At 40.3% G+C, this 24,774-nt stretch overlaps 1 protein-coding gene across 1 annotated transcript; it reads left to right on the top strand.

The window, feature by feature from the left end:
• The first annotated feature begins 8,849 nt into the window (after positions 1-8,849).
• On the top strand, positions 8,850-16,746 carry LOC110590583 (phosphate carrier protein, mitochondrial-like). Its single transcript, XM_044918085.1, is given in 2 exon segments — positions 8,850-8,919; positions 15,836-16,746. Coding segments are annotated over 2 exon segments (945 nt in total). The 3' UTR covers positions 16,711-16,746.
• The last annotated feature ends 8,028 nt before the right edge of the window (positions 16,747-24,774 follow it).

Genomic DNA, 24,774 nt, shown 5'->3' with positions numbered 1-24,774 from the left:
TGGAGCCTACTTAAAAAAAAAAAAATTAAAATAAAAAAAAAGTCTGTTTTGTCTGATACAAGTATAGTTACACCAGTTTCTTTTTGTTTACATTAGCATGGAATATCTTTTTCCATCCTTTCACTTTTAGTCTGTGTTTATTTTTACTTCTGAAGTGAATCTCTTCTAAGCAATATATAGATGTGTCATGTTTTTTTAATTCATTCAGCCATCCATTCATTTTGAGTAGAGAAGTTAGTCCATTTACACTTAAAGTAATTATTGATAGGTATGTATTTATTGCCATTTGTTAATTTTTTTTCTGGCTGTTTTTATAGTTCCTCTCAGTTCCTTTGTCTCTTTCTTACTTCCCTTGTGGTTTGATAACTTTCTTCAGTGTTATATTTAGATTATTTTCTCATTTTCTTTTGTGTATTTTCTTTTTTTTTTTTTCTTCATTTATTTGACATAGAGAGAGACCGCAAGAGAGGAAACAGAAGCAGAGGGAGTGGGAGAGGGAGAAGCAGGCTTCCCGCTGAACAGGGAGCCTGACATGGGGCTCGATCCCAGGACCCCAGGACCATGACCTGAGCCGAAGGCAGATGCTTAACGACTGAGCCACCCAGGTGCCCCTCTTTTGTGTATTTTCTAGAAGTTTTTTGCTTTCTGTTTACTGTGAGGTTCATATATATCATCTTATGTATGTAATAGTCTGTGTTAAGTTGATAGCAACTTAAATATGAACACATTCTAAAACTCTACATTTTTATTCCCCTGTAACATTTTGGTTTTGATGTCACATTTTACATTTTTTAATTTAATGTATCCTTTAACTATGTAGTTTAATTTTACTCTTTGTCTTTTAACCTTCACAGTAGATTTATACATGGTTAATCCACTACTTTTGTATATATTTGCCTTTTCCAATGAGATTTTTACTTTTATATGTTGTCTTGTATTAATTAGTGCTACTTCTTTTCAGATTAAAGAAGTCTCCTTAACATTTCTTATAAGCTTGGTTTAGTAGTGATGAACTCCTTTAGCTTTCGCTTCTCTGGAAAACTCTTTTTTTTTTTTTTTTAAAGATTTTATTTATTTATTTGAGAGAGAGAGTGAGAGAGAGCATGAGAGGGGAGAGGGTCAGAGGGAGAAGCAGACTCCCCACCGAGCAGGGAGCCCGATGCGGGACTCGATCCCGGGACTCCAGGATCATGACCTGAGCCGAAGGCAGTCGCTTAACCAACTGAGCCACCCAGGCGCCCATGGAAAACTCTTTTATCTCACCTTCATTTCTGAATGATAACCTTCCTGGATAGAGTATTCTTGTTTGGAAGTTTTTGACTTCCTTTTTTGACTTTGAATATGTCATGTTTCTTCCTTCTGGCCTGCAATGTTTCTGCTGAGAAATCTACTGATAGCTCTGTGGGGTTTCACATGTATGTAACGATTTGTTTTTCTCTTGCTGCTTTTAAGAGTCTCTCTTCAGGGGCACCTGGGTGGCTCAGTTGTGGGCATCTGCCTCCAGCTCAGGTCATGGTCCCAGGGTCCTGGGATCGAGCCCCACATCAGGTTCCCTGTTTTGCGGGAAGCCTGCTTCTCCCTCTCCCGCTCCTTCTGCTTGTGTTCTCTCTCTCTGTGTGTCTTTCTCTGTCAAATAAATAAAATCTTTAGAAAAAAAAAAGTCTCTCTTTATCTTTAACTTTTGTCATTTTAATTATTTTTTTGGATCTCTTTGGGTTCATCTTATTTGGAACTCTCTGGGCTTCCTGAACTTGGATGTTTCCTTTCATAAGAAGTTTTAAAAGAAGTTTTCAGTCATTATTTCTTCAAATAAGTTTTCTGCACCTTTCTCTCTTCTCTTTCTGGGACCCCTATAATGTAAATGTTATTTCACGTGAGTTTCTTACGTTATCTGCATTGTTTCTTCCTTTTATTTTTCCCTTTTTGCAGGTATGTCTGGGTGGATTCCATTGCCTTGTCTTGCAGCTTACTGATTCATTCTGCTTCATCCAGTTTGCTGTTGAACTCCTCTATTGAAGTATATTTTTAGTCCAGTCATTGTATTCTTCAGCTCTGCAACTTCTGTTGGTACTTTGTAAATATTTTCTATCTCCCTTTGTTGAAGCTCTCACTATGTTCATTCTTCTCCCAAGTTCATTGAGTTATCTTTATGGTCATTACTTTGAATTCCTTATAGGCTACTTGTCTTTGTATCATTAAGGTCTTTTTCTGAGGTTTTGTGTTGTTCTTTCATTTGCAACATACTTTTTCATTTTGCTCGTCTCTCTGTTTGTTTCTATGTATTAGGCAAAACAGCTACTTCTCCCAGTCTTGAAGGAGTGGCCTTGGGTTGGTGATGAATATTCTAGTTCAACTTTGCCCTCATTCTTGGTTGTCTCTGGAACCTTTGTGATTGTCTAAACTGCCTAGTTTATTCTTCATATGTCCTGTTGTTGAGGGTATGCCAAGACTTGTCAGTGTTCCAAGGGGAGGAATCTCATTTTGCACCTAGTTTCGGGCTGATCAGAAGCCAGGCCTTCAGGTAGCAACTTTTTTATTTCCCTTAAGATTTTATTTTTAAGTAATCTCTGTATCTACTATAGGGCCCAAACTCACAACTCCAAGATCAAGAGTCACATGTTCTACCAGCAGACTCAGCCAGGTGCCCTGGTAGCAGCTTTGAAAATATGCAAATATATATAGTCCTGTGGGGCTGCAATCATAATCCCTGCTGGCCTCAAGACCAGGAGATCTGGAGGTATCCCCTGGGTGACAGTTGCAAAACTTGGGGCAAAATTAGTGTATAAGCTTCCTTCTGGGAGGTCTTGTTGAGCTGTAGTGAGGCCAAGGGAGTGTGGAGGATGGTGTCTCCCTGCTTACATTCCCTGGGTGTGCCTACTTAGCCTCTAGATGTTTGGGAAACCTAAAATCTGTCCCTCAGGCTGCAGCTCCAGACTAAATAAATAGGCCTTTTTTCACAAGACTGGGGTTGTGTTTCAGTCTGCTGTTTATTTATTAATTTTTATTTTAGAGAGAGAGACAGGGTGCAAGCAAGGGGAAGGACAAAGAGGGGGTGGAGAGGATCTCAGACTCTGCACTGAGTGTAGAACCTGATGCAGGGCTCCATATTATGACCCAAGATCATGACCCCAAGATCATGCACTGAGCTAAAACCAAGAGTCAGTCACTCAGCTGACTGAGCCAACCAGATACCTCCAGTCTTTTGTCTATGCAGTGCCCTGGGGGTGGTGGCTGGCCTAGAACTGTCTTTCTAATTGTTACATTCCTGTGGAGCTCAGGAATGCCAGCCCCTTTGGCCACCTGGGCCAGGTGATCAGGGGGGTCCCCACTAGCACCCATAGCTTTGGGTGGGCAGCCAGAGAATATAAAGGGTGGGGGCATACTCACAGGCATTGGAAAGGCAGCAGGAAAATGTCTTGACTGCACACAGCTGCAGGCTTCAGGAATACACTGGGAGAGTACTTTGTGTGCTTGCGCCAGCTTTAGCCTGGGAGCAGGACAATGTCACAACCGTTCGTGTTTGCCCGGCCTGGCCAGGGAGCATGGCAGTGCTGCAGCCACCTGCACGCTCCAGCCTCAGCAAGGCAGTAGGATGCTTTCCTGCTCATTCCCACCTGTCTTAGCAAGGCAGCAGCAGAGTGCCACACTGGAGCTTGCCCACCCGTGCTGCAGGATAGGTGGAAAGTGCAAAAGTGGCGTCTGCCGGCACCTCCATCTCTGGGGAGGATCTCAGGGGTTCCCCGCCCCTCAAGCAGATGCTCTTACGTTAGCACATGGGTCTCCTTCACATACAGACTGGGCACTCTTCTAACTGCTGTTTTTGCCCTGGGTCCTCTGGCAAGTGAGACTGCATGTGGGCCCTTTAAAAAGATAATGTCAGTTTCCTCTAACACTTTGGGTCCCTTGGACCTTCCCAGTTAGTTTTCTAAGCCAGATACTCTGGGGGCTCATCTTCTTGGTGCAGATCCAGAGGTTGAGGTGCCTAATGGAGAATATGAACCCCTCACTCCTCTGGGAGAAGCACCGGGTGGGTAAGATCCCTCCCTACTGTGTGTCACCGAGCTGGGAATGAGTTTTTTGGTAAGACTGTCTCTACCTCTCCTACCTGCCTCGGTGTGGTCTTTTTATCCTTTTTTGGGGGGAGAAGCAGTTCATTTAATTTTCAGATCTTTTTCAGAGAGAAATGATCCATATGTAGCTGTATATTTGGTGACTTGGAGAGTGGAGGTGAGTTCAGGATCTTCCTATGCTGTCATCTTGCCACACTTGGTATATTTTCAAATGTAGGTTTTTGAAAGTACAGTAGAATGAACAACCTACCCTTTTGGGGAGGCATTTTTTTCATTGTGGCCAAAAATACATAATATAGAGGCACCTGGGTGGCTCAGTCAGTTGAGTGTCTGCTTTCGGCTTCAGGTCATGGTCCCAGGGTCCTGGGATTGAGCCCCACATCAGGCTCCCTGCTCAGCAGGAGGCCTGCTTCTCCCTCTCCCACTCCCCCTGCTTGTGTTCCCTCTCTCACTGTGTCTCTCTCGGTCAAATAAATAAATAAAATCTTTAAAAAAAAATACAGAATATAAAATTTGCCGTCTTAACCTTTAAAAAAAACCTTTTTTGTATGCGGGTATTCAAGGACTTTGAAGATTTTTAAGATTAAGATTGGAAATGGACTCACAGAATTATATTGCTGGAAAGGGTTTAGAAGTCATTTTATTAATGTCCTCATTTTATGAGAGTCATGCAGTTTATTAATCTCGTAAATTAAGCACCAGCTTATTAAGCACCAACGTCAGACACATCTCCTGCTTTCGATATGCACACATTCAAATAGCCACTGAGAGTGCCATCAAGAGCTCTTATCTCTCTTGTAGGCTCCCAGATTGGATGACTGGGGATTGTCTTTTGAATTTTCCTCCTCTCATTTCTGTTACCAATTCCTCTTTTTTCCTACTGCCACAACTCTAAGCCAAGTTCAGTTGACAAGGAAGGAGCATTCTAGGAAATGGTTGAGGATTTGTTTATGTTATAAAGTGCAGTTTCAGGGTCACTGAATCTATACAAGAAACCTATAAGGGCTGCTTCAGCTCTAACAAATTCTGTTTACCTTTTAGATCCACAATACTCCGTTACTCCTTTAGCAATCCAGTGTGATTTTCAGTGGGAACAAGGATGCAGCCTCCACTCCAGTCAGGCTTATCTTTTATTCATAGACCCCCTAAGTTACTAACTCAAAACTTCTTTCCCTGACCTGAAATGCTGGTTTTCTTTCCTTCCACCTAGCTATATAATGCCGGTAATCAAGGTCCATGTCTTTCAGAAAGTACCCAAGAAAATGAATGCCTGAGTTAAATCTTGCTAGAACTCAGTGGAATTGATTCCTCTGGTGACCACGGGTTCACCACCTTCAGCTGGGCCAAGGGAGTAGGTTCCCGGAGACTTTTTTACTTGAATCCAGGAAAGGATTGGAGTCCTCTTTCTTCAATGGCTGCAGCTTTAACTTCTAAAATCAGAAACATAATAACCATATTTCTTCCTTTAACAGAAGCTAGTTAGCAGCAGAGAGAAAGTGAAACTGCCACACAGATAGCGACAGAAACAAAAGATTTTGAAGACTCCTAACAAGGTTCAAGCCAGCTCTTTTCAGTTGTTTCTAAGGGCTACCTCTGCAGTCTTACCTTTGTGATCCTGGACTGTTCAATCCTTCCGTGGATTTCATGAACCAATAAATTCCCCTTTCTATTTAAGTGTTTTTGAGGTGGGTTTCTGTTATTTTCAGATAAAATACAATCACACAGGTGGTTGAGGCAGAATTAGAACCAGAAGCCAGATCTGGTTGCTGATCTATAACTTTGCCCACAAACAGTGCTGTTGTCCCTATGCTGATCTTCTCATTCTTTTTTTTTTTAATCTCTGCTAATGTACTGCGAAGAGCAGAGTGGACGCTAAGTAAGAGTTGATGGGTTACTATGAGGATGTGCAGTTCACTGCTATAGAGAACACACGACCTGGAGCTAAGTTTAGGGCTTGGATCTGCCCCTGACTTCCTCTGTGGTCTTAGACAGATAAATCACTCATAATCTCAGAGGGGTAAATCCTCCTTGCAAAATGGGAGGGATAGCAGTCCTGTCTACCTTATAGGATTATGGAAAGGCTAAAATGACATTATATAGGTAAGAAATTTTTAAACTATAAAGTAAATTAACAACCACAAACATATAATTGTATTAGTTATAGAAAATTGGACTGAGGGTGTGCTGAGGACAAAATATACCTTGGAACTTTTATTTAAAGAACTAAATCTGATCTCTTACTATCATCTTAACATCATCATTCGACTATCCGTCATGTTCTCCAAGTCAGCGTGTTCAGACAGAACACATTGTCTTTGTCACACCTCTCCCAGCATTCGCCACCCCCTTGAATCTGTTGTCCACACTACTTTCACAACTGTTTGATCACAGTTCTGCCCTGCTTAAAATCCTCTGGTTTTGCCCCATTGCCTTTAGGATAAAATTCAAATTTTACTTTGGCATTCACGATGAACTAAATTTAGGTTGTCCAGGATAGGATAGACGAGGAAAAACAGGTGATTGAGGTCTAATTTCCTCAGAACTTTCGTTTCACAGAGTCTGGTCCTCATCCTACCTGGCTTTTTGTTTTCTTTTCCCTCCCACAGTGATGTTTGCAAGCTGACGGGCCTTTGACGGGCAGAGTGAGGGAAACCAGGTGTTATTCAGGGGGTCTTCATCATCCTGCCCCTGCCTGTCTCTCCTACCACTGCCCAGATACCCTCACTCCACACTCACTTATTCTTAAAGGAAGCTCCCTGAATATTCCGAGCTCCTGCATACCTCTGTGTGTTACTCCATATTATTCCTTTCTGTCTTGAACTCACTTCCTTCCATTTCTCACCTGACTGAGTCCTTCAAGACCATGACTTAGTTGCAGACAGGAACAATACCCTTGATTTCTATATCCCTAGCACCTAAGTGTTTACTGAATAACTGCATGAATAAACATAAGTGAATGAGGTTTGGGAATGCATTCCTACAGAACTCCCCTAGAAAGGTATTGAAATTTAAAGAGATTGTTAAAATGTATATAAACTTGATAACTTGGCTTTGGCTCATTCTCAGCACATCTGTGGGTTATAAGAGATCACTTCCTTGTCTGTTCCTTATACAAATCTTTGAGAGCTGATGATCCTTAGAGAGGTTACAAGTTCTGATCAAACCAGTGTGTCCACTAGCTACTTGGTAATACATTCTTTGGAATTACTTGACTTAAATGATCACTGAGAGGCATCAAGGAAGTGAAGCTTTTCCTTTTTGGAGAGCCAATTTTGATAATAAAGGTAACAGTAATTGGATCTTTTTACACAACATGTACTATTTGATGTGCCTTTTGGCTAAGATCAAGTGTGATGTGTTTTACAGATAGTAACTAATTTAATCTTCTCAACAGCCCTGTAAAGTAGATCTTTCTATCTTCATACTATACATGAAAAATTGGGGCACAGAAACATGGAATATGCTCAAGGTCACAGAGCTAGTAAGTAGTAGAGCCTACCAGATGTCGGAAACCAGAACCCACACTCTGAACACGTATGCTATCTTACCTCCTAAGAACTCTTAAAACTGTCAGTCAGTCTTTGTTATTCTCTATATTCTGCCTTATGGTAAACAACATTCAACTGACTTCTAATCCTGAACTTCTCACATTATATTTAGTTGATCATTAGATATAATAAACATATGTTACAGAAAATGTCACATGGAGCCACAAAGGAAATAGAATAATTTTCCATTCATTTTAATTAAAAGAACAAATATCGGGGCACCTGGGTGGCTCAGTAAGTTAAGTGTCTGACTCTTGGTTTTGGCTCAGGTCATGATCCTGTGGTTGTAAGATTGAGCCCGCATCAGGCTCTACGCTCAGCATGGAGTCTGCTTCAGATTCTCTGTTTCCTTCCTTCTCTCTCTCTCTCTCAAATAAATAAATAAAAATTTTTAAAAAGAAAAGGAAAGGAAAGGAAAGAACAAATATTGAGTGCTTTCCAAGTGTGAGGCATTAGACTAAGGGCCAGAGAAGATACACAAAGGAATAAGACACTGTCTTGACCTCAAAGAATTTATAATCTAGAAGGACAGATTTAAAAATGTATACAACTTGCTGTAATAAAAAACTATTTTTTTTTAAAGATTTTATTTATTTTTCAACAGAGAGAGAGAGACAGCGAGAGAGGGAACACAAGCAGGGGGAGTGGGAGAGGGAGAAGCAGGCTTCCCGCAGAGCAGGGAGCCTGATGCGGGGCTTGATCCAGGGACTCCAGGATCATGACCCGAGCCGAAAGCAGTCGCTTAACCAACTGAGCCACCCAGGCGCCCCAATAAAAAACTATTTTTAAGGCTTTAACAAAGGTACAGACACAGTGTTAGGGGAATAATAATAGGGGAATAATAATAATGGAAGTGATTAATTCCCAGACAGGGAAGGAATAGCATTGAATAGAAATTCAGGGAGGGGGGATTTGGGAAGGAAAACATCTGAGGTACAGAAAAAGTAAATGGGCAAACACAACGAGACTGGAGAAAGAAGGCAGGTTTTAGAAAGGGTTAGAAGGTTTAGAAGGGTTCCTGGGAGGAAGAGATGAGATTAGGCCTCATTGTGGAAAGACGTAAATGCTACACTAAGGAATTTGGACTTTATTCTTAGGCAACAGAGAGCAAAAAAACAACAAAAAGAATGCGAAAGAATGCTGAGATTGGAGGAATACTCTTTAGGAAGATGAACTTACCGGCAATGGTGAAAAAGTAAGTAAAATTGGAGGTTGAGGAGATCAGTTCATAATGGGCAAGGATGAGGTTAATAAGAGCCTGAACAAGAGCAGTGGCAATGTGAAGAAAGGAGATGGCAGGTGTGAGATACTCAGAAAATATCTGTCTGGGGTGAAGTAATGGGAAATCAGTTCAAGAAATGTCATATTCAAAGATAGAGTGTGTCAAATGAAAAACAAATCTGTAAGAATTATCCAGTGGGGGGTGGGACCACTGTAGTAAGGAGAACCCTGTGACCATAAGGCTTGCAATCATCTCAAAAAGTTGGGCAAAAAGGCTTTTTCTCTTACAGAGAGAAGTGAACAAGGGTAGAAAGAACCAGGTGTGGGGACAGGAGATAAAAGGGTAGTGACAGAACAGTAGATGAGAGAATGTTTTACCCCAAGTCCAATCTCTTTCCAGGGAAGGGCAGTATGCTGACTCAGGCACAGGATGGGCCAAAGTTCAGGGACCTGAGGGAAGGAAAGAAGTTTAATGAAAGTTTAGTTAATATCATTTTGTTCCTGTTGATCAGTAAGGACAACACTAGTTTAGCTAGTCACTTATGAGACAAAGAATGGGAATTTGGAGGGTCTGTCAGAGGTAAACAAGGCAAGCATCTTACCTAAGGCCTATGTAATTTTTGTTTAATGACAGATAATCCAACTGCCCCTCATTGTAGTTTTTAACTTTTCTATTTCCTCACATCCCTTATTCTAGATAGATTCCTGTCTTTTGGTCACTGAAAGAAAATTTATTTGAATAATGAAAGATTCTAAAATAACTCAGTACCTCACTTGAAGAAAAACTGGTTTAGAGAGTAAAATGAATTTGTCAAGGCAGTTTAATTTAGAGCTGGTATTTAAAATCGGCAGTTACGAAGTACATGATACATCAAGAGACAGCTTGTCTATAAAACATAGGCAACTGTAACTGAAATTCTAGAAAGTGACAGCCCGAGGAACCCTATGTTAGATTCCCTTATCATTGTTGCACTGTGTCTCATGGCATTTTTATGAAAAAAGAAAAAAGTGAAGAAAGGCATATAACGAAAATAAAGGAAACATGAAAATTATAAATATTTTATTGCCACACTAAAGAATGAATAATGTTCTTAATTTAAGGGAGCTGTGCACAGGTATATTACCTGTGTAATAAACTTTTTGTATTGAATTGATTAGATAAGTGCTTTAAATTTGAGAAATACTGCTCCAAGTCTATATTACATCATGTTAATACATTTTTTCCCAGCAATTTTAAACAGATACATAGCTAAAGATGCCGGGTATTACTGCAATGGTCTTATCATCCTAAGTCTATTATTAAAATAGTTTTTTAAAAAAATAAATAATAAATTAATTAAATAAAATAGTTTTAGAAGACATTCCTATTGCCATTAACAAAAGAACCTTGGCAAGTGAAGACTTCCTTTTACCTATACCCCTTTTGTTAAGTACATCCACAGTCTAGTGAGAATCATGACTTTTAAAGATTTTCCTTTAGTATTTCACATTCATTGAACATTATACATTGAAAACTTTTGGATATTTTTCTTTTAAGATTTTATTTAAATTGTAGTTAGTTAATATATAATGTAGTACTGGCTTCAGGGGTAGAATTTAGTGATTCATCACTTGCATAGAGCAACCCAGTGCTCATCACAAGTGCCCTCTTTAATGCCCATCACTCACTTACCCCATTCCCCCACCCACCTCCGCTCCAGCAACCCTCCAGCAACCCTCAGTTTGTTCCCTATTGTTAAGAGTCTCTTATGGTTTGCTTTTGGATATTACTAGAATATCTAAACATTAAAAGTGTTGGAGATTGTAAAGGATAAAAATTTTAGTCCTGTCTCTGATCAGTGAAATTTGGTCATAGTGGATTGAAAACACTTTTTTAAAGGTATGCTTCATCAAAGAACCTAATATTTTGGCGTAGGACTCTATCATGATGCATATTAAAAATCAATGGACTGAGATATTAACTGAATCCCATACCTATTCAAATATTTATCCATTAAATGCTTGTTATTCTCATCTCATTTTGCTGAAAGCCGAAAGATTAATCCACTTCAGCAGTCTCTTGTCAAGTATTTGTTTTCAGTAATTTAGGGCAGATGACCAAAGAAAGAAATACATGGCTTAAAGAAGGATTAGAGTGGTGGAAATAGTTGTTTCATGTTTCAAAGAATGCTTTTAATCTCTTTTATTTTTTTATAGTTTAAGCTGATTATTTTGTTTGACATGTTTTTTCAGTGACTGCTCTTGGTAGCACCTCTTTGTTTGGGATATCTGCTTTTATTTTCTTTCACTGACTTTCACTGGCTTTACTTCCTTTGTAACTCCAGCCTTTCCTCGACTTGCAACCAAACCTGTCTTTTGATGTATTCTTTCTGTTTTTCACAAAACTAATGTGGTGTTTTATTTTTTTTAATAGAAATTCTAGCCAAAAGCGGGGCGCCTGGGTGGCTCAGTCGGTTAAGCGATGCCTTCGGCTCGGGTCATGATCCCAGGGTCCTGGGATCGAGCCCCGCATCGGGCTCCCTGCTCGGCGGGAAGCCTGCTTCTCCCTCTCCCGCTCCCCCTGCTTGTGTTCCTGCTCTCGCTGTGACTCTCTCTGTCAAATAAATAAATAAAATCTTTAAAAAAAAAAAAAAAAAAGAAATTCTAGCCAAAAGCTTGAGGGTACTGGTAGAAGAAATATAGTTGCAGTGACTCCATGGTTACATTCATTGTGTATTCAGACCTCCTGGAAAGAGGTTCCTTTGGTAGATGCCTCTGGGTTTATAGATCTTAAAGAGTCTCCTCTGCGTGTGTGCATGTGTGTGTTTGTGTGTGTGTGTCTATGTCTCTCTCTCTATATATATATACCATATACAAATATATATATCATAGAAACAGAAATATAGATGAAAAGTAAGACCTTCACACAACAAAAGCACACACATCTAATTAATGCCATGCTAGTATAGAATATCATGTCTATCTGACTAGCATGTTAAAAGCTTTTCACATAAAACTATCTAGGATGGATTTACTAGAAATGTCATCAGCACAATTTTTCCTATACATCAGTTTCTTCATTTCAATGTTTATGAGGGCATATATGTCAAAATATGTTGCTTTGCAGTCTTTAAAATTTATATTTATGAATCATATATTCAAATATTTTTATAATTTATGAACTTAATCATAAGAATAGATAAATCTCCTGCATTTTTCATAATTTCATCTATGTAAAAAGAGTGGATTAAAAAAAGATTAAAAGAGAGGTGCCTAGGTGGCTCAGTAGTTAAGCATCCCACTCTTTTTTTTTTGAGAGAGAGAGAGAGCATGAGCAGGTGAGGGGCAGAGGGAAAAGCAGGCTCTCTGCTGAGCAGGGAGCCCCACACGGGGCTTGATCCCAGAACTCCGGGATCATGACCCGAGCCGAAGGCAGATGCTTAACCGACTGAGCCACACAGGTACCACAAGCATCCCACTCTTGATTTCAGCGGAGGTCATGATCTCAGGGTTGAGGGTCGTGAATCAAGCCCCAGAGTCAGGCCCCACCCTGGGCGTGGAGCCTGCTTAAGATTCTCTCTCTTCCTCTCCCCCTACCCCTATTCCCCAGCACTCACTCACTCTCTCTAAAAAAAAAAAAAATTTTAAAAATACATAAAATAACATTGGATGTCTTGGAGAATTTTTCCTTCATTTTATTTTCATGTCATTTAAAAATGCTCTATAATTATCTTCACAATTTGCAAAAATTAAGTAACACATTAATTTAATATTTTTATAGAACTCTATGGTGATTTTTTTTTTTAAGTAGGCTCCACACCCAATGTGGGGCTTGAACTCATGACACCAAGATCAAGAGTCCCATGCTCCACCGACTGAGCCAGCCAGGTATCACTGGTGATTTTTAGTATATATGATGATTATGGTAAAGGTTTCCAGTCCAAATGCAATAATTTAACATTTTATATCTAGCTCTGCATTTCAGTTTATTCCTTTTAAAAAAGAATGTCCCACAGGGTGCCTGGGTGGCTCAGTTGGTTGAGCGACTGCCTTCAGCTCAGGTCATGATCCTGGAGTCCCGGGATCGAGTCCTGCATCGGGCTCCCTGCTCAGCGGGGAGTCTGCTTCTCCCTCTGACCCTCCCCCACTCATGCTCTCTCTGTGCCTCATTCTTTCTCTCTCAAATAAATAAATAAAATCTTTAAAAAAAAAAAAAAGAATGTCCCACAGCATTCCCACAATATGATCAAAATGCACTGAATCAGAGTGAACCAACTTTAAAATACTCTCCAAACATTTTTTCCATAATATTTATTTCTAAATTATATATAAGTGTATTGCAATGGTAACATATAATGTATATTATGTAGTACACAGACATTTTAAAGCATGAAGTAAAAATAGAAATAGACATGTTATAGTTTCTCCTGATATCCCTGTGGGTTGTCTTGTGTAGTCCTGAAGGACACAAGCAGACTTTGGAGACCATTACATTAGAAAACTAAAAAGTCAAATAACTTAGGGTTTTACATTTATTTATGTTCTGTATTCCTTTCCATTATTAAAAACAATAGATTTGAAAGTAAATAGAAAGAAAATAACTAAATTGTTGCATGCCTTTGGTGGTAGATTTTACATTCATTTTTTGAAGATTATGTTTACTATTCAGATTCGAAATTTGGTAATTTGCTGCTTAAAATTATGTTTCATAGAATTGTTGGGGAGGAAGAAATTTTCCTCTATTCCAGACTCTTCTAGCTGAAATAAGGATTACATTTACATGAGATCAATTAACTGGAGAAAATCAAATTTAGTGTCCTACCTGCAATGAATCCACATGGACATGAAATTTCAAAGACAGGCAACATGAGGTTTATATGACATCCTGAGCTAAGGAGAGGGGTAGGGATGTAGGGATACAAAGGGGGGGAAGACCATTAGCAGAAAGGTGAGAGATGTTTAGTAAACAAAGGTTGCTCTGTTATGCAAATAAGTTTGTGAGGTAAAAAGAAATATCTGTTAATAGCTCTCTTCCTAGTACAGGCTCTCCTTTCCAATGTAAATTTAGGCAGTTCAGGAGGAGGTAAAAAGCTGTTCCTGGATCTGCTGGGTTTTGATTGCTTTTAACTCAAGATAATCTTCATGGCAAAGTGGCCCACCTTGGAGCTGCCTGCCCTTGGCCCCTACAGTTCCCTCCTTTGGAACTGTCCACATGAAAAGTTGAGTTGATAAGTTGTTCCCTCTTGTTGAACCAGTCTCTTAGTCCTGACAGTAGGTCAACTCAGTTAAACTCATTTCAGGAGGCAGTGATGCAGGTGTGTTCTCAAAGTTAGGCCAATAGTTCAAGTAATCAGGTATTAAATAGGAGGCATTTCTATGGAAACAAAAACAGTGGTTAATGATTGGATCAAATTACAAACCAGTTTCTGAGTTCTTAGGCCAGCCAGTTAAGATTTTTAGATGTCAGGCTAGAAGCATCTTCAGATGGAGTGAGAATAGCCAGTGGTAATCTGACAGATTTTCCTGATTTGCAGTTCACATGTCTCTGGTAATTTTTTTGAGTGACCCACAGGGTAACAGGCAAAAAGATTGTCTTTAAATATTAGCTATTGTTGGGGCGCCTGGGTGGCTCAGTCGTTAAGCATCTGCCTTCGGCTCAGGTCATGATCCCAGGGTCCTGGGATCGAGTCCCTACATCAGGTTCCCTGCTCCACGGGAAGCCTGCTTCTCCATCTCCCACTCCCCCTGCTTGTGTTCCCTCTCTCACTGTGTCTCTCTCTGTCAAATAAATAAAATCTTTAAAAAACAAATAAATAAAATAAATAAATAAACATTAGTTATTTATCTGACATTTATGTCAAGTCACTCATATTTAGTTTGCAGGGCTTTAGGAAAAAGGGCAATTTTAGTTCTCACATGATTCCAAGTCAGAAAGGTGGGAGAAAAATTTAAAATGTTAGTTTGGAGAGTTATAGCCAGGCATTGAAGGAAACTAGAAGAAATCAGTTTCTAGTACCATTTAAAATGACAGTATTAGAATCTAATAATCTACACAGGTATATTTTTTCTCTAAATACTCACCCTCATTCTACCAAAGATAGCCATGTTACCACTAATCTGTTTGCAAAATAAGTCTAGTTTCAAAAAAATTGGGCATGATTATTTACATGAATACAGCAAGAATAACAGTTGACCATAGAGGCTCTTTAAAATCTGCTTTCCTGGGGGCGCCTGGGTGGCTCAGTTGGTTAAGCGACTGCCTTCGGCTCAGGTCATGATCCTGGAGTCCTGGGATCGAGTCCCGCATCGGGCTCCCTGCTCCGCAGGGAGTCTGCTTCTCCCTCTGACCCTCCTCCCTCTCATGCTCTCTGTCTCAAATAAATAAATAAAATCTTTAAAAAAAAAAAAAAATAAAATCTGCTTTCCTGGAACTTTTCATAAGAAATCTCAAGTCTGAACTTTTAACAGCCTCTCAAGGCCAGAAGCCAAGCCAAATACTTGCCATCAGACTTCACCTGCAATACCTATAGATCTGGATTAATTTCTCTCCTCTTGAGGTCTCCAAAATACCCTGCACCTGCCAGGAAGTGATCTTTACTCACCTGCTTGGGTTCCTGGAAACTCTGTAAGCAGGGTAACAAACTGATATTTCCAAGGGGCTTTATTGGTTCTATAAAGTCAACCATAGTTCCTTAAAACAATTTTGGTCATATCTAAGTCTATGCATGTCTCTCAGATATAACATTCCAATCAAAGCCTTGGTATTATGACCAATGTTTCCAATTGTGTCCTGTTACAAAGAAAACAGATTCTTATTGAACCTATGCAAATAAATATATTACCATGAGAATTTAAGAATACTGAAAGTTTCTGAATTCTCGAGAGACCAGGTAGGGAGAAAAAGATAAATGTTTCGATTTGTTCACAAAGGTATATTTTATCAAATTGCTGCTTTAAGTCAGTTAGCTTAAGATAAAACATTTCCTCAACTCTGGAAAAACAAAACATTATAAAAAGTCAGCTTAAGTTGTGGTCTTACACACACTGCTGTCGTTCCTCTGGATTTAGTGAAATGCTGTATGCAGGTGGACCCCCAGAAGTACAAGGGCATATTTAATGGATTCTCAGTTACACTTAAAGAGGATGGTGTTCGTGGTTTGGCTAAAGGATGGGCTCCGACTTTCATTGGCTACTCTATGCAGGGGCTCTGCAAGTTTGGCTTTTATGAAGTCTTCAAAGTCTTATATAGCAACATGCTTGGGGAGGAGAATGCCTATCTCTGGTGCACATCACTATATTTGGCTGCTTCTGCCAGTGCTGAATTCTTTGCTGACATTGCCCTGGCTCCTATGGAGGCTGCTAGGGTTCAAATTCAAACCCAACCAGGTTATGCCAACACTTCGAGGGGTGCAGCTCCCAAAATGTATAAGGAAGAAGGCTTAAAAGCATTCTACAAGGGAGTTGCCCCTCTCTGGATGAGAGAGATACCATACACCATGATGAAATTTGCCTGCTTTGAACGTACTGTTGAAGTGTTGTACAAGTTTGTGGTTCCTAAGCCCTGAAGTGAATGTTCAAAGGCAGAGCAACTGGTTGTAACATTCGTGGCAGGTTACATAGCTGGAGTCTTCTGTGCAATTGTTTCTCACCCTGCTGATTCCGTGGTATCTGTGTTGAATAAGGAGAAAGGTAGCAGTGCTTCTCAAGTTCTTCAGAGACTTGGATTTAAAGGTGTATGGAAGGGACTCTTTGCCCGTATCATCATGATTGGCACTCTGACTGCACTACAGTGGTTCATCTATGACTCTGTGAAGGTCTACTTCAGGCTCCCTCACCCTCCTCCACCTGAAATGCCAGAGTCTCTGAAGAAGAAGCTTGGGTTAACTCAGTAGAATGATCAAAGCAAATGTGGACTGAATCTGCTTGTTGATCAGTGTTGAGAAAAGTGCAAGAGGAACTTTTATATATTTGACAGTGTAGGAAATTGTCTATTCCTGGTATAATTACTGTAGTCTCTTGCCTAAGGAGAGGGTTTCAAACCCACTGTTGAAATAAGCCCAACTATTCATGAAAAAAAAAAAAAAGGTCATACAAATTATAATTATCCTCCTCAGTCCATTCAGTCCCATGATGTTAATTCTTGTTCTACATGAATCCACTTTTTTTTAACTAGTTCCAAAAACTCTTACCTAGTTCAGTATTATGATCTTAAGGTTATCATAAGCCTGTACTCAGAGTTCTTTCCATGAGTCTCACTAAAAATGAAAGTTGCAGGAAGCTTTTGTAAAAGCAAACTGTTAAAGAATTTCTTTTCCTTCAGTGCCCACAGTTCTTGGTCACATGGCTTCGAAGAATGAAGAGGCAGACCAGACGAAGAGTGGTGGGTGGCAAAGCAAATTTGACTGAGTGGTAGTAAACTTTATTGAGCAATAGTACAAAACTCAGGAAGAGGGAGGGGACCGGAGAGGGTTGCCGCCGGAGTTCCTAAGTCTAGAGGTTTTTATGGGCTTGTTGGCGGGCTGTTTTAATCTGATTAACCCTCATGTCCCTGTCACCCAATCAGGTTTTTGCCACCTACCTATCACATGGGAAAGGGTGGAGGGCTCCTTCCAGGGTGGTGTAAAATCCTTTTAAGGGTGGTTTCCTCTTAGGGCAAGGGCCCCTTGTCCCTGCCTGCTTTTCTTTCAACTATCTTTCATTATAACTGTCTGTAAATGATAAAAAACTTAAAAATGGCCACGAGTAAAGATCTTATTGGAGTTCATTATAATGCAATTAATAAGGAAATTTGGTTATTTCTGTGACACACAACACTTTTCATACAATCTCTAGAACACTTATTTTAGTAACATATCTACACAAATATAATTTAAGAGGATTTAGTATCACTTATTTGGCCATGCTTCCTATGTAATTTAATGTACCAAATAAGTATAATTAGTTTAATTTCTCACCAAATCTTTGAAATGTTCAGGGGACCCTCTGGAAAATTTCAATTAGATTATAGTCAAAAGACTTCATTTTAGAATTTGGCTTTGGGAAGTATGTCAAAAAATACCAAAAGGTTTGAACATTTGATTAAATAGAACCACAAATCATTATGAAACAGTAGTTAATTATCCATTTAACCAAAATGGCAATAAAAGATTTCAAAGGCAAATACACATAGCTATGAGCAAAATTTAGCTCTCTTAATATCAAGACTCAGTTTTCTTGAGTAATCAAAGACCTGATAAACATAAGAAATTATTCTGGCAGGGGCGCCTGGGTGGCTCAGTCGTTGAGCGTCTGCCTTTGGCTCAGGTCATGATCCCGGGGTCCTGGGATCAAGCCCCGCATCGGGCTCCCTGCTCCGCGTGGAGGCCTGCTTCTCCCTCTCCCACTCCCCCTGCTTGTGTCCCCTCTCTCTCTGTGTCTCTCTCTGTCAAATAAATAAATAAAATCTTAAAAACATAAAAAAAAAAAAAAAGAAATTATTCTGGCAAAACAGAGTCCTTGTTTTCTGGGCAGATAACTTTAAAGGTAAAGAAAAACTTTTGTTTATAATTCCTTATTAAGAGCAAATCAGGGGCGCCTGGGTGGCTCAGCCAGTTAAGCGTCTGCCTTCGGCTCAGGTCATGATCCCAAGGTCCTGGGATCGAGCCCCGCATCGGGCTCCCTGCTCGGCGGGAAGCCTGCTTCTCCCTCTCCCACTCCCCCTGCTCATGTTCCCTCTCTCGCTGTGTCTCTCTCTGTCAAATAAATAAATAAAATCTTTAAAAAAAAAAAAAAGAAAAGAGCAAATCAATAGTTAAAGAAAACTTGGTCCTTTTACCAAAGAGAAAACAAAATTTTAATTTTTCACCAGTGTACTTTTGATATTAAAACTGGGATGCCTATGTGGCTCAGTTGGTTAAGCATCTGCCTTCAGCTCAGGTCACGATCCCAGGGTCCTGGGATGGAGTCCCACATCGGGCTCAGCTCCTTGCTCAGCGGGGAGCCTGCTTCTCCCTCTCCCTCTGCCTCTCCGCCTGCTTGTGATCGCTCGCTCTCTCTCTCTCTCTCCAACAAATAAATAAATAAAAATCTTAAAAAAAACCTCATTTACTTAAATTTATCCTAATCTTAGCCAGTACTGACCACACATTCTTTCTGATTTCTTTTCCATAAACCTACAACTCTCTTTTTTACATTCAGATTTTGTCCGAAGTTTTCCCTCTTTGAATAACCAGGCTCACTTTAGGACGAATTTTCTTTTTTCTCAACAAAAATGTATTTCTATTTCTTAAACCTTTTCTTACCAAACACACATATCTTACTTTCCTTGCATGCAGAGTTGTTTCCCTTATTCTTTCCAGTAGTCTTAATTACATTTATTAGAATTCTGAACTCCTGGAAATCTTAATTTCTAGTGAAAACTAAGTAGTAAGCAATTGTGAACTGTTACAGGAGAGTTCTTTAGATTGGCAAATTTGTAAATACATTTTATAATTTCTAGAAATGTACTTTTCATAGTACCATCTTTCAATAAAGCACAAAACATGTTTACTAACACACCCAAATTTGTCTTTAGTTTCCCAGTAATAAGACAAAAGTAGATAAAATAACAAAACATTAAGTACTAATACATCTTATTTGGAAATGATCTAGACGTTCAATGAATTTAACTTAACTCATCATTTAACTTAGCAAGATGTTAAAGTTTCAAGTTACCAGGGCACCTGGGTGGTCCAGTCAGTTAAGTGTCCAACTCTTGATTTTGGCTCGGGTCATGATCTCAGGGTCATGGGATTGAGCCTGACATCGGGCTCCAAGCTCAATGCAGAGTCTGCTTGAGGTTCTCTTTCCTCTCCCTCTGCCGCTCTTGTTCATGTTTTCTCTCTCTCTCTCTCTCAAATAAATAAATAGATCTTTAAATAAAAAAGTTTCAAGTTACCAAAGATTTTAGAAGCTATGTAAAAGGCTGCCTACAAACTTTTTACCTTATTTTCGTCTATTTAACTACTTGTTCTTAACAATTATGGTTAGTCCACCCACAACACATCATGAGGCATTAGACAGAGTCAACCATAATCCTTAGGTTTTGTTTTGTTTTGTTTGGACAAACTTTGCAACAGAAATAATGTCACCAGCTGGACCCCAAGACCTGACCTTCACTGCCCACCTACTTGTGCTCAGCAACCTCTGTTCCACATATTTCCTTAAGCTCTCCTTTTCAGTGTGTCTCTTAACTTAGGCAAAAGATCTGAGAGGCATAGCATCCCATGATGGAAACCAGAACTACCCCTCAAACAAAAAAAACTGCCTAGACAAAGATCCCCAGCTGGCCCAGACTACCCAGACCTGTTTGAACTTAGTCCCTAACTCGCGCCTGCACAGATGGACCATGGAGTGACTTCTAGAATGACCGACAACTATTTATTTATGTGAGAGAGAGAGAAAGAGAGAGAGAGCATGAGAGGGGAGAGGGTCCGAGGGAGAAGCAGACTCCCTGCTGAGCAGGGACCCAATGCGGACTCGATCCTGGGACTCCAGGATCATGACCTGAGCTGAAGGCAGTCGCTTAACCAACTGAGCCACCCAGGCGCCCCTAGAGGCATGTTTTCTTAAGGAGCATGCGTGACCTTATGCCCCCTTCTACAGATGATAAGTCTCCCCTATCTAAATATTCATCCTAACCCCAAGTAAAAGGAACTTATCCACCCTTGCATAGGGAGTCACAGCTTTGGAAGTCATTCCCCATGATCTTATTTGCTGCAAATAAAATTTCCTTTGTGGCACAATTGCACCTGGTATAGTTTTCATCTGATTCACCGAGGAGCAAACTCATGTTAGTTCAGTTATTAAAAATGAACTTAGGGGCGCCTGGGTGGCTCAGTTGATTAAGCATCTGCCTTCAGCTCAGGGCATGATCTCTCAGGGTCCTGGGATCGAGCCCCGCTTCAGGTTCCCTGCTCAGCGGGAAGCCTGCTTCTCCCTCTCCCACTCTCCCTGCTTGTGTTCCCTCTCTCGCTGTCTCTCTCTCTGTCAAATAAATAAATAAAATCTTTAAAAAAACAAAAAAAACATTAATTTTAGCAATACCGGAGGTAGAGAAAATATCTCATGTTTACAATATATAGAGACACACAAATAGACACATGCAAACAAAAGTCTTATAGCTTTTGTTTTTTACTAATATTTGTAGAGAGGACATTATAGGCCCAATTTCCAAATATCTCCCTCCTTTTTTTTTTTCCCCCAGATGAAAAACTTTTCCTAAAGTTTGTATTTCAAAGAGTGGCTCTTAGGTCCTAGAGAAGATGAGGGTAGAAAATATACATTATAAAAGCATAGAGAATGTATACAAGTTTTCTCCAAAGTGGACTTTTTAGGACATATTGGCCTCTTATCAGAGGTGCTAGAGCTTTGGCAGAAAAAGCCCTTTTAGCAGTTTGTATTTTATAAAGGTCTTCCCTAGCCTCCTCTTTTTTTTCCTTCAGGCTCAGAGGGTTGTGGGCTTTATTTATATTTCAAAGACACGATAAGATCTGTAATTTCGAGGGACAAAGAAAGAATGCAAAAACATTTTTCTTTCCTAGAGTTTCAGGGTAATTGCTATTTAAAATTTACCTTCCTTTTCTTAAGTACAGGAGAATTTTGTTCCAATATCCTGGTCTTTTATAATATCTACAAACATTGTGAGAGGAATAGGTGAGGTTTGGGGATCGGTAAACATACATAGGCTTTGACTTGTTTCTAGAGTTGTATTTCTGGTTTTGTAGAGACTTGTAAGACAAAGACAGATGTTCCTAATTCTCCAAAGAACTGGATGACAGCCTGAATATCAGGGGACTGGCCTGCCTTTTAAGCTAAGTTTGCTTCTTTATATGAGGGAGATTTTTTTTTTAAGATTTATTATTTTGAGGGAGAGAGAGAGAAAGAGATCACAAGTGGGAGGGGCAGAAGAAGGAGAAAGAATCCCAAGCAGACTCCCCGCTGAACGTGGAGCCTAACACTGGGCTCACCTCATGACCCGGAGATCATGACCTGAGCAGAGCTGAAACCAAGAGTCAGCTGCTTAACCAACTGTGCCACCCAGGCACCTCTATCAGGGAGATTTTTAACTAAGATGGGAATCAAAAGATTTATACCTATGTAAAGTCTGTGTTGGGGAGCAAGAATTCCTGTTGCCTCAAAATTTATTCTAGCTGGGCTAAAAATCAGATTAACAGAAGAAAATAATTTTTTTAAAGATTTTATTTATTTATTTATTTATTTATTTATTTGAGAGAGAGAGCATGAGAGAGGGGAGGGTCAGAGGGAGAAGCAGACTCCCTGCTGAGCAGGAAGCCTGATGCGGGACTCAATCCTGGGACTCCAGGATCATGACCTGAGCCCAAGGCAGTTGCTTAACCAACTGAGCCATCCAGGCGCCCTGGAAGAAAATAAAATTTAATAGGCATAGGTACGGGGAATCCACATAGACATGGAAATTCCAAAGACAGGCAAAATGAGGTATGTATGTCATTCTGAAGTAAGAAGAAAAGGGGTAAGGATCTGGGATTTCAGAGGAAAGGAATGCACTTCACAGGGCGATAAGAAGAGCAGATGCTTGGTAATTAGAAGTTTGCCCTGCATACAGATGGTCACTTGGATAAAATTTATCTCTGTTAATAATCCTTATTCTGTGAAACACCCCCCCCCCAATTTTGATTTTTCTGTGTGTGTTTTTATTATTTATTTATTTATTTATTTGAGAAAGAGAGCATGAGCAGGGGGAGGGGCAGAGGGAGAAGCAGGCTCCCTGATGAGCCAGGACCCTGAGATCATGATCTGAGCTGAAGACAGACGCTTAACCAACTGAGCCACCCAGGTGCCCCAATTTTTCTGTGTGGTTAAGGAGAGATATATGATCCCACAGGGTCTCAAGTGCCTTTGGCTCAAAATAATCCACATGCCAAAGTGACACATACAGAGGGGTCCTGTCCCAAACCCCTTCATCTGTATAAAACATTTTAACAAAAGCCTTCTTTCTGGTTACACAATTCAAACTTGGCTTCTATTAGCCCCTGAACATTGGCCTTCCACTGATAATTTGTAAGAGGGCCTGAGAGAAATTTTGGTCATCTCTTTCCTCTGTGAAGGGGAGATTGTGAATAGTCAAATAATCTTTCTAATTTCTCTTTATATTTGGTAGGATCTTCTGAAAGTAGAGGTAAAGGGGCTTTATTGCTTAAAAAATTTGCTGCTGTCCAGGGGACGCAAATTCTTTTATGGAAGGGTCTATGATACACCTGCATAGAAATGCCTGAGGCTCGCACAGCTGGATTACAAAGCCCTGGGAGGTAGGAGCAAACAAGACTCCCTGCCAGTCCTGGGGGCTTTAAATTCATTTCCTGGCTTTCAGCGTTTACATGAGCAACCCGTATACTTTGAACCTAGAGATTGGCCGGAGTGCTCACTGTAAATCCTGTAGGAAAGGGGGGACAGTTAAAAAAGGCAGATGAAACTGGATTTTGTTTTTTTTAAGATTTTATTTATTTATTTGACAGAGAGAGACACAGCGAGAGAGGGAACACAAGCAGGGGGAGTAGGGGAGTGGGGGAGGGAGAAGCAGGCTTCCTGCCGAGCAAGGAGCCCGATGCAGGACTCGATCCCAGGACCCTGGGATCATGACCTGAGCCGAAGGCAGACACTTAACAACTGAGCCACCCAGGTGCCCGAAACTGGATTTTAAGAAGGGGAATTTACGTTGGATATGAACATTTATTTTTGTCTTAAGTCTAATTTCTGTTCTTTTATCTTTTCAAGGGAGTCCCCAAAGCAGGTCATTATACTGAGAAAATTGAGAGCTATCTATACAGAATATATGTGTTTCTAAAATATGACCAATTTAAAGGATCCATCATCTGGCCATTGACAAGTAGGATCTCTTAATAGCAATTCAACCCAAATAGCCTTTTAATGGCTTAACCACAGATGCAAGAGGCATCCAGACAGGGGGCACAGAAGATGTAGACCTCATGAGTCAAAAGTTTACTACCAAAATTAGTCTAAGGAAGCAAAAGCCTTTGTTGCTCAAGTGGGAAGGATGGGGAGGTGAAAACGGTGTCTCCTGTCTCCCACGGAAACGTGAGTTGCCTCCAGTCGGTCACAGATCTGCTCATCTGTGACGCTGGGCAGGGGCTACTGCAACCAAATTAACGTGAGTTTGCTCCTGGGTGAATTACAGGTGGAGACTGCACCAGATGCAGTTGTCACACAAAAGAGACTTTATTTGCAGCAAATAACTTCCAAAGCTGTGACTCCCTGAGCAGGAGTGAATGCGTTCTTTTTATTTAGGGTTTAGGATGAATATTCAGAGAGGGCAGCTTCATCATGGCATTTAAAGGGGACATAAAGTTGTGCAGGCTTGTACCTGCATCCAGGGTTATGTTTATGAAGCTTATGTTCCTCCTAGGGCAGAGGCTTTAACATTACAAGGAATCAGAGGGAACTGTCTCAGGTAAGGAATGCAGGGTCTTGCTTACCTTTGATATAGCACTGGGAGTTTTCAAACTGATTTATTGTCTCTGATATGGTTAGGCTATTTCCTGGCCAGGTAGAGACTGTTCTTTTTTTTTTTTTTTTTTTGAGAGAACGAATGGGAGGGGCAGAGAGAGAGAGAGAGAGGGAGAGAGAATCTCAAGCTGACTCCTTGGTGAGCTCTATCTCAGGACCCTGAGATCAAGACCTGAGCTGAAGTCAGACGCCTGCAGCCCACTGAGCCCCCCCAGACACCCGGAGACCGTTTTTTGCATTCCCTTTGTTCCTTTAAAATCCTTATCTATTGAGATGTTTGTACTTCTTTGTAATTCTGACACCGTCTGGGCAGTTATACAAGCAGTATGCTGAAGCAAGTAGAGCTCATAGGGCATATATGGATCACCGAAAATAGCTGGAGGCCTAAAATGACTGCTCTTATGTCACCATAGTTATGTTTCATCTTTCTTTTT

Source organism: Neomonachus schauinslandi, chromosome 9 (assembly GCF_002201575.2).
Source record: "Neomonachus schauinslandi chromosome 9, ASM220157v2, whole genome shotgun sequence".
NCBI lineage: Eukaryota > Metazoa > Chordata > Mammalia > Carnivora > Phocidae > Neomonachus > Neomonachus schauinslandi.
Note: the sequence above shows the minus strand (reverse complement) of the source record. Positions and strands in the feature narration are given on the sequence as shown.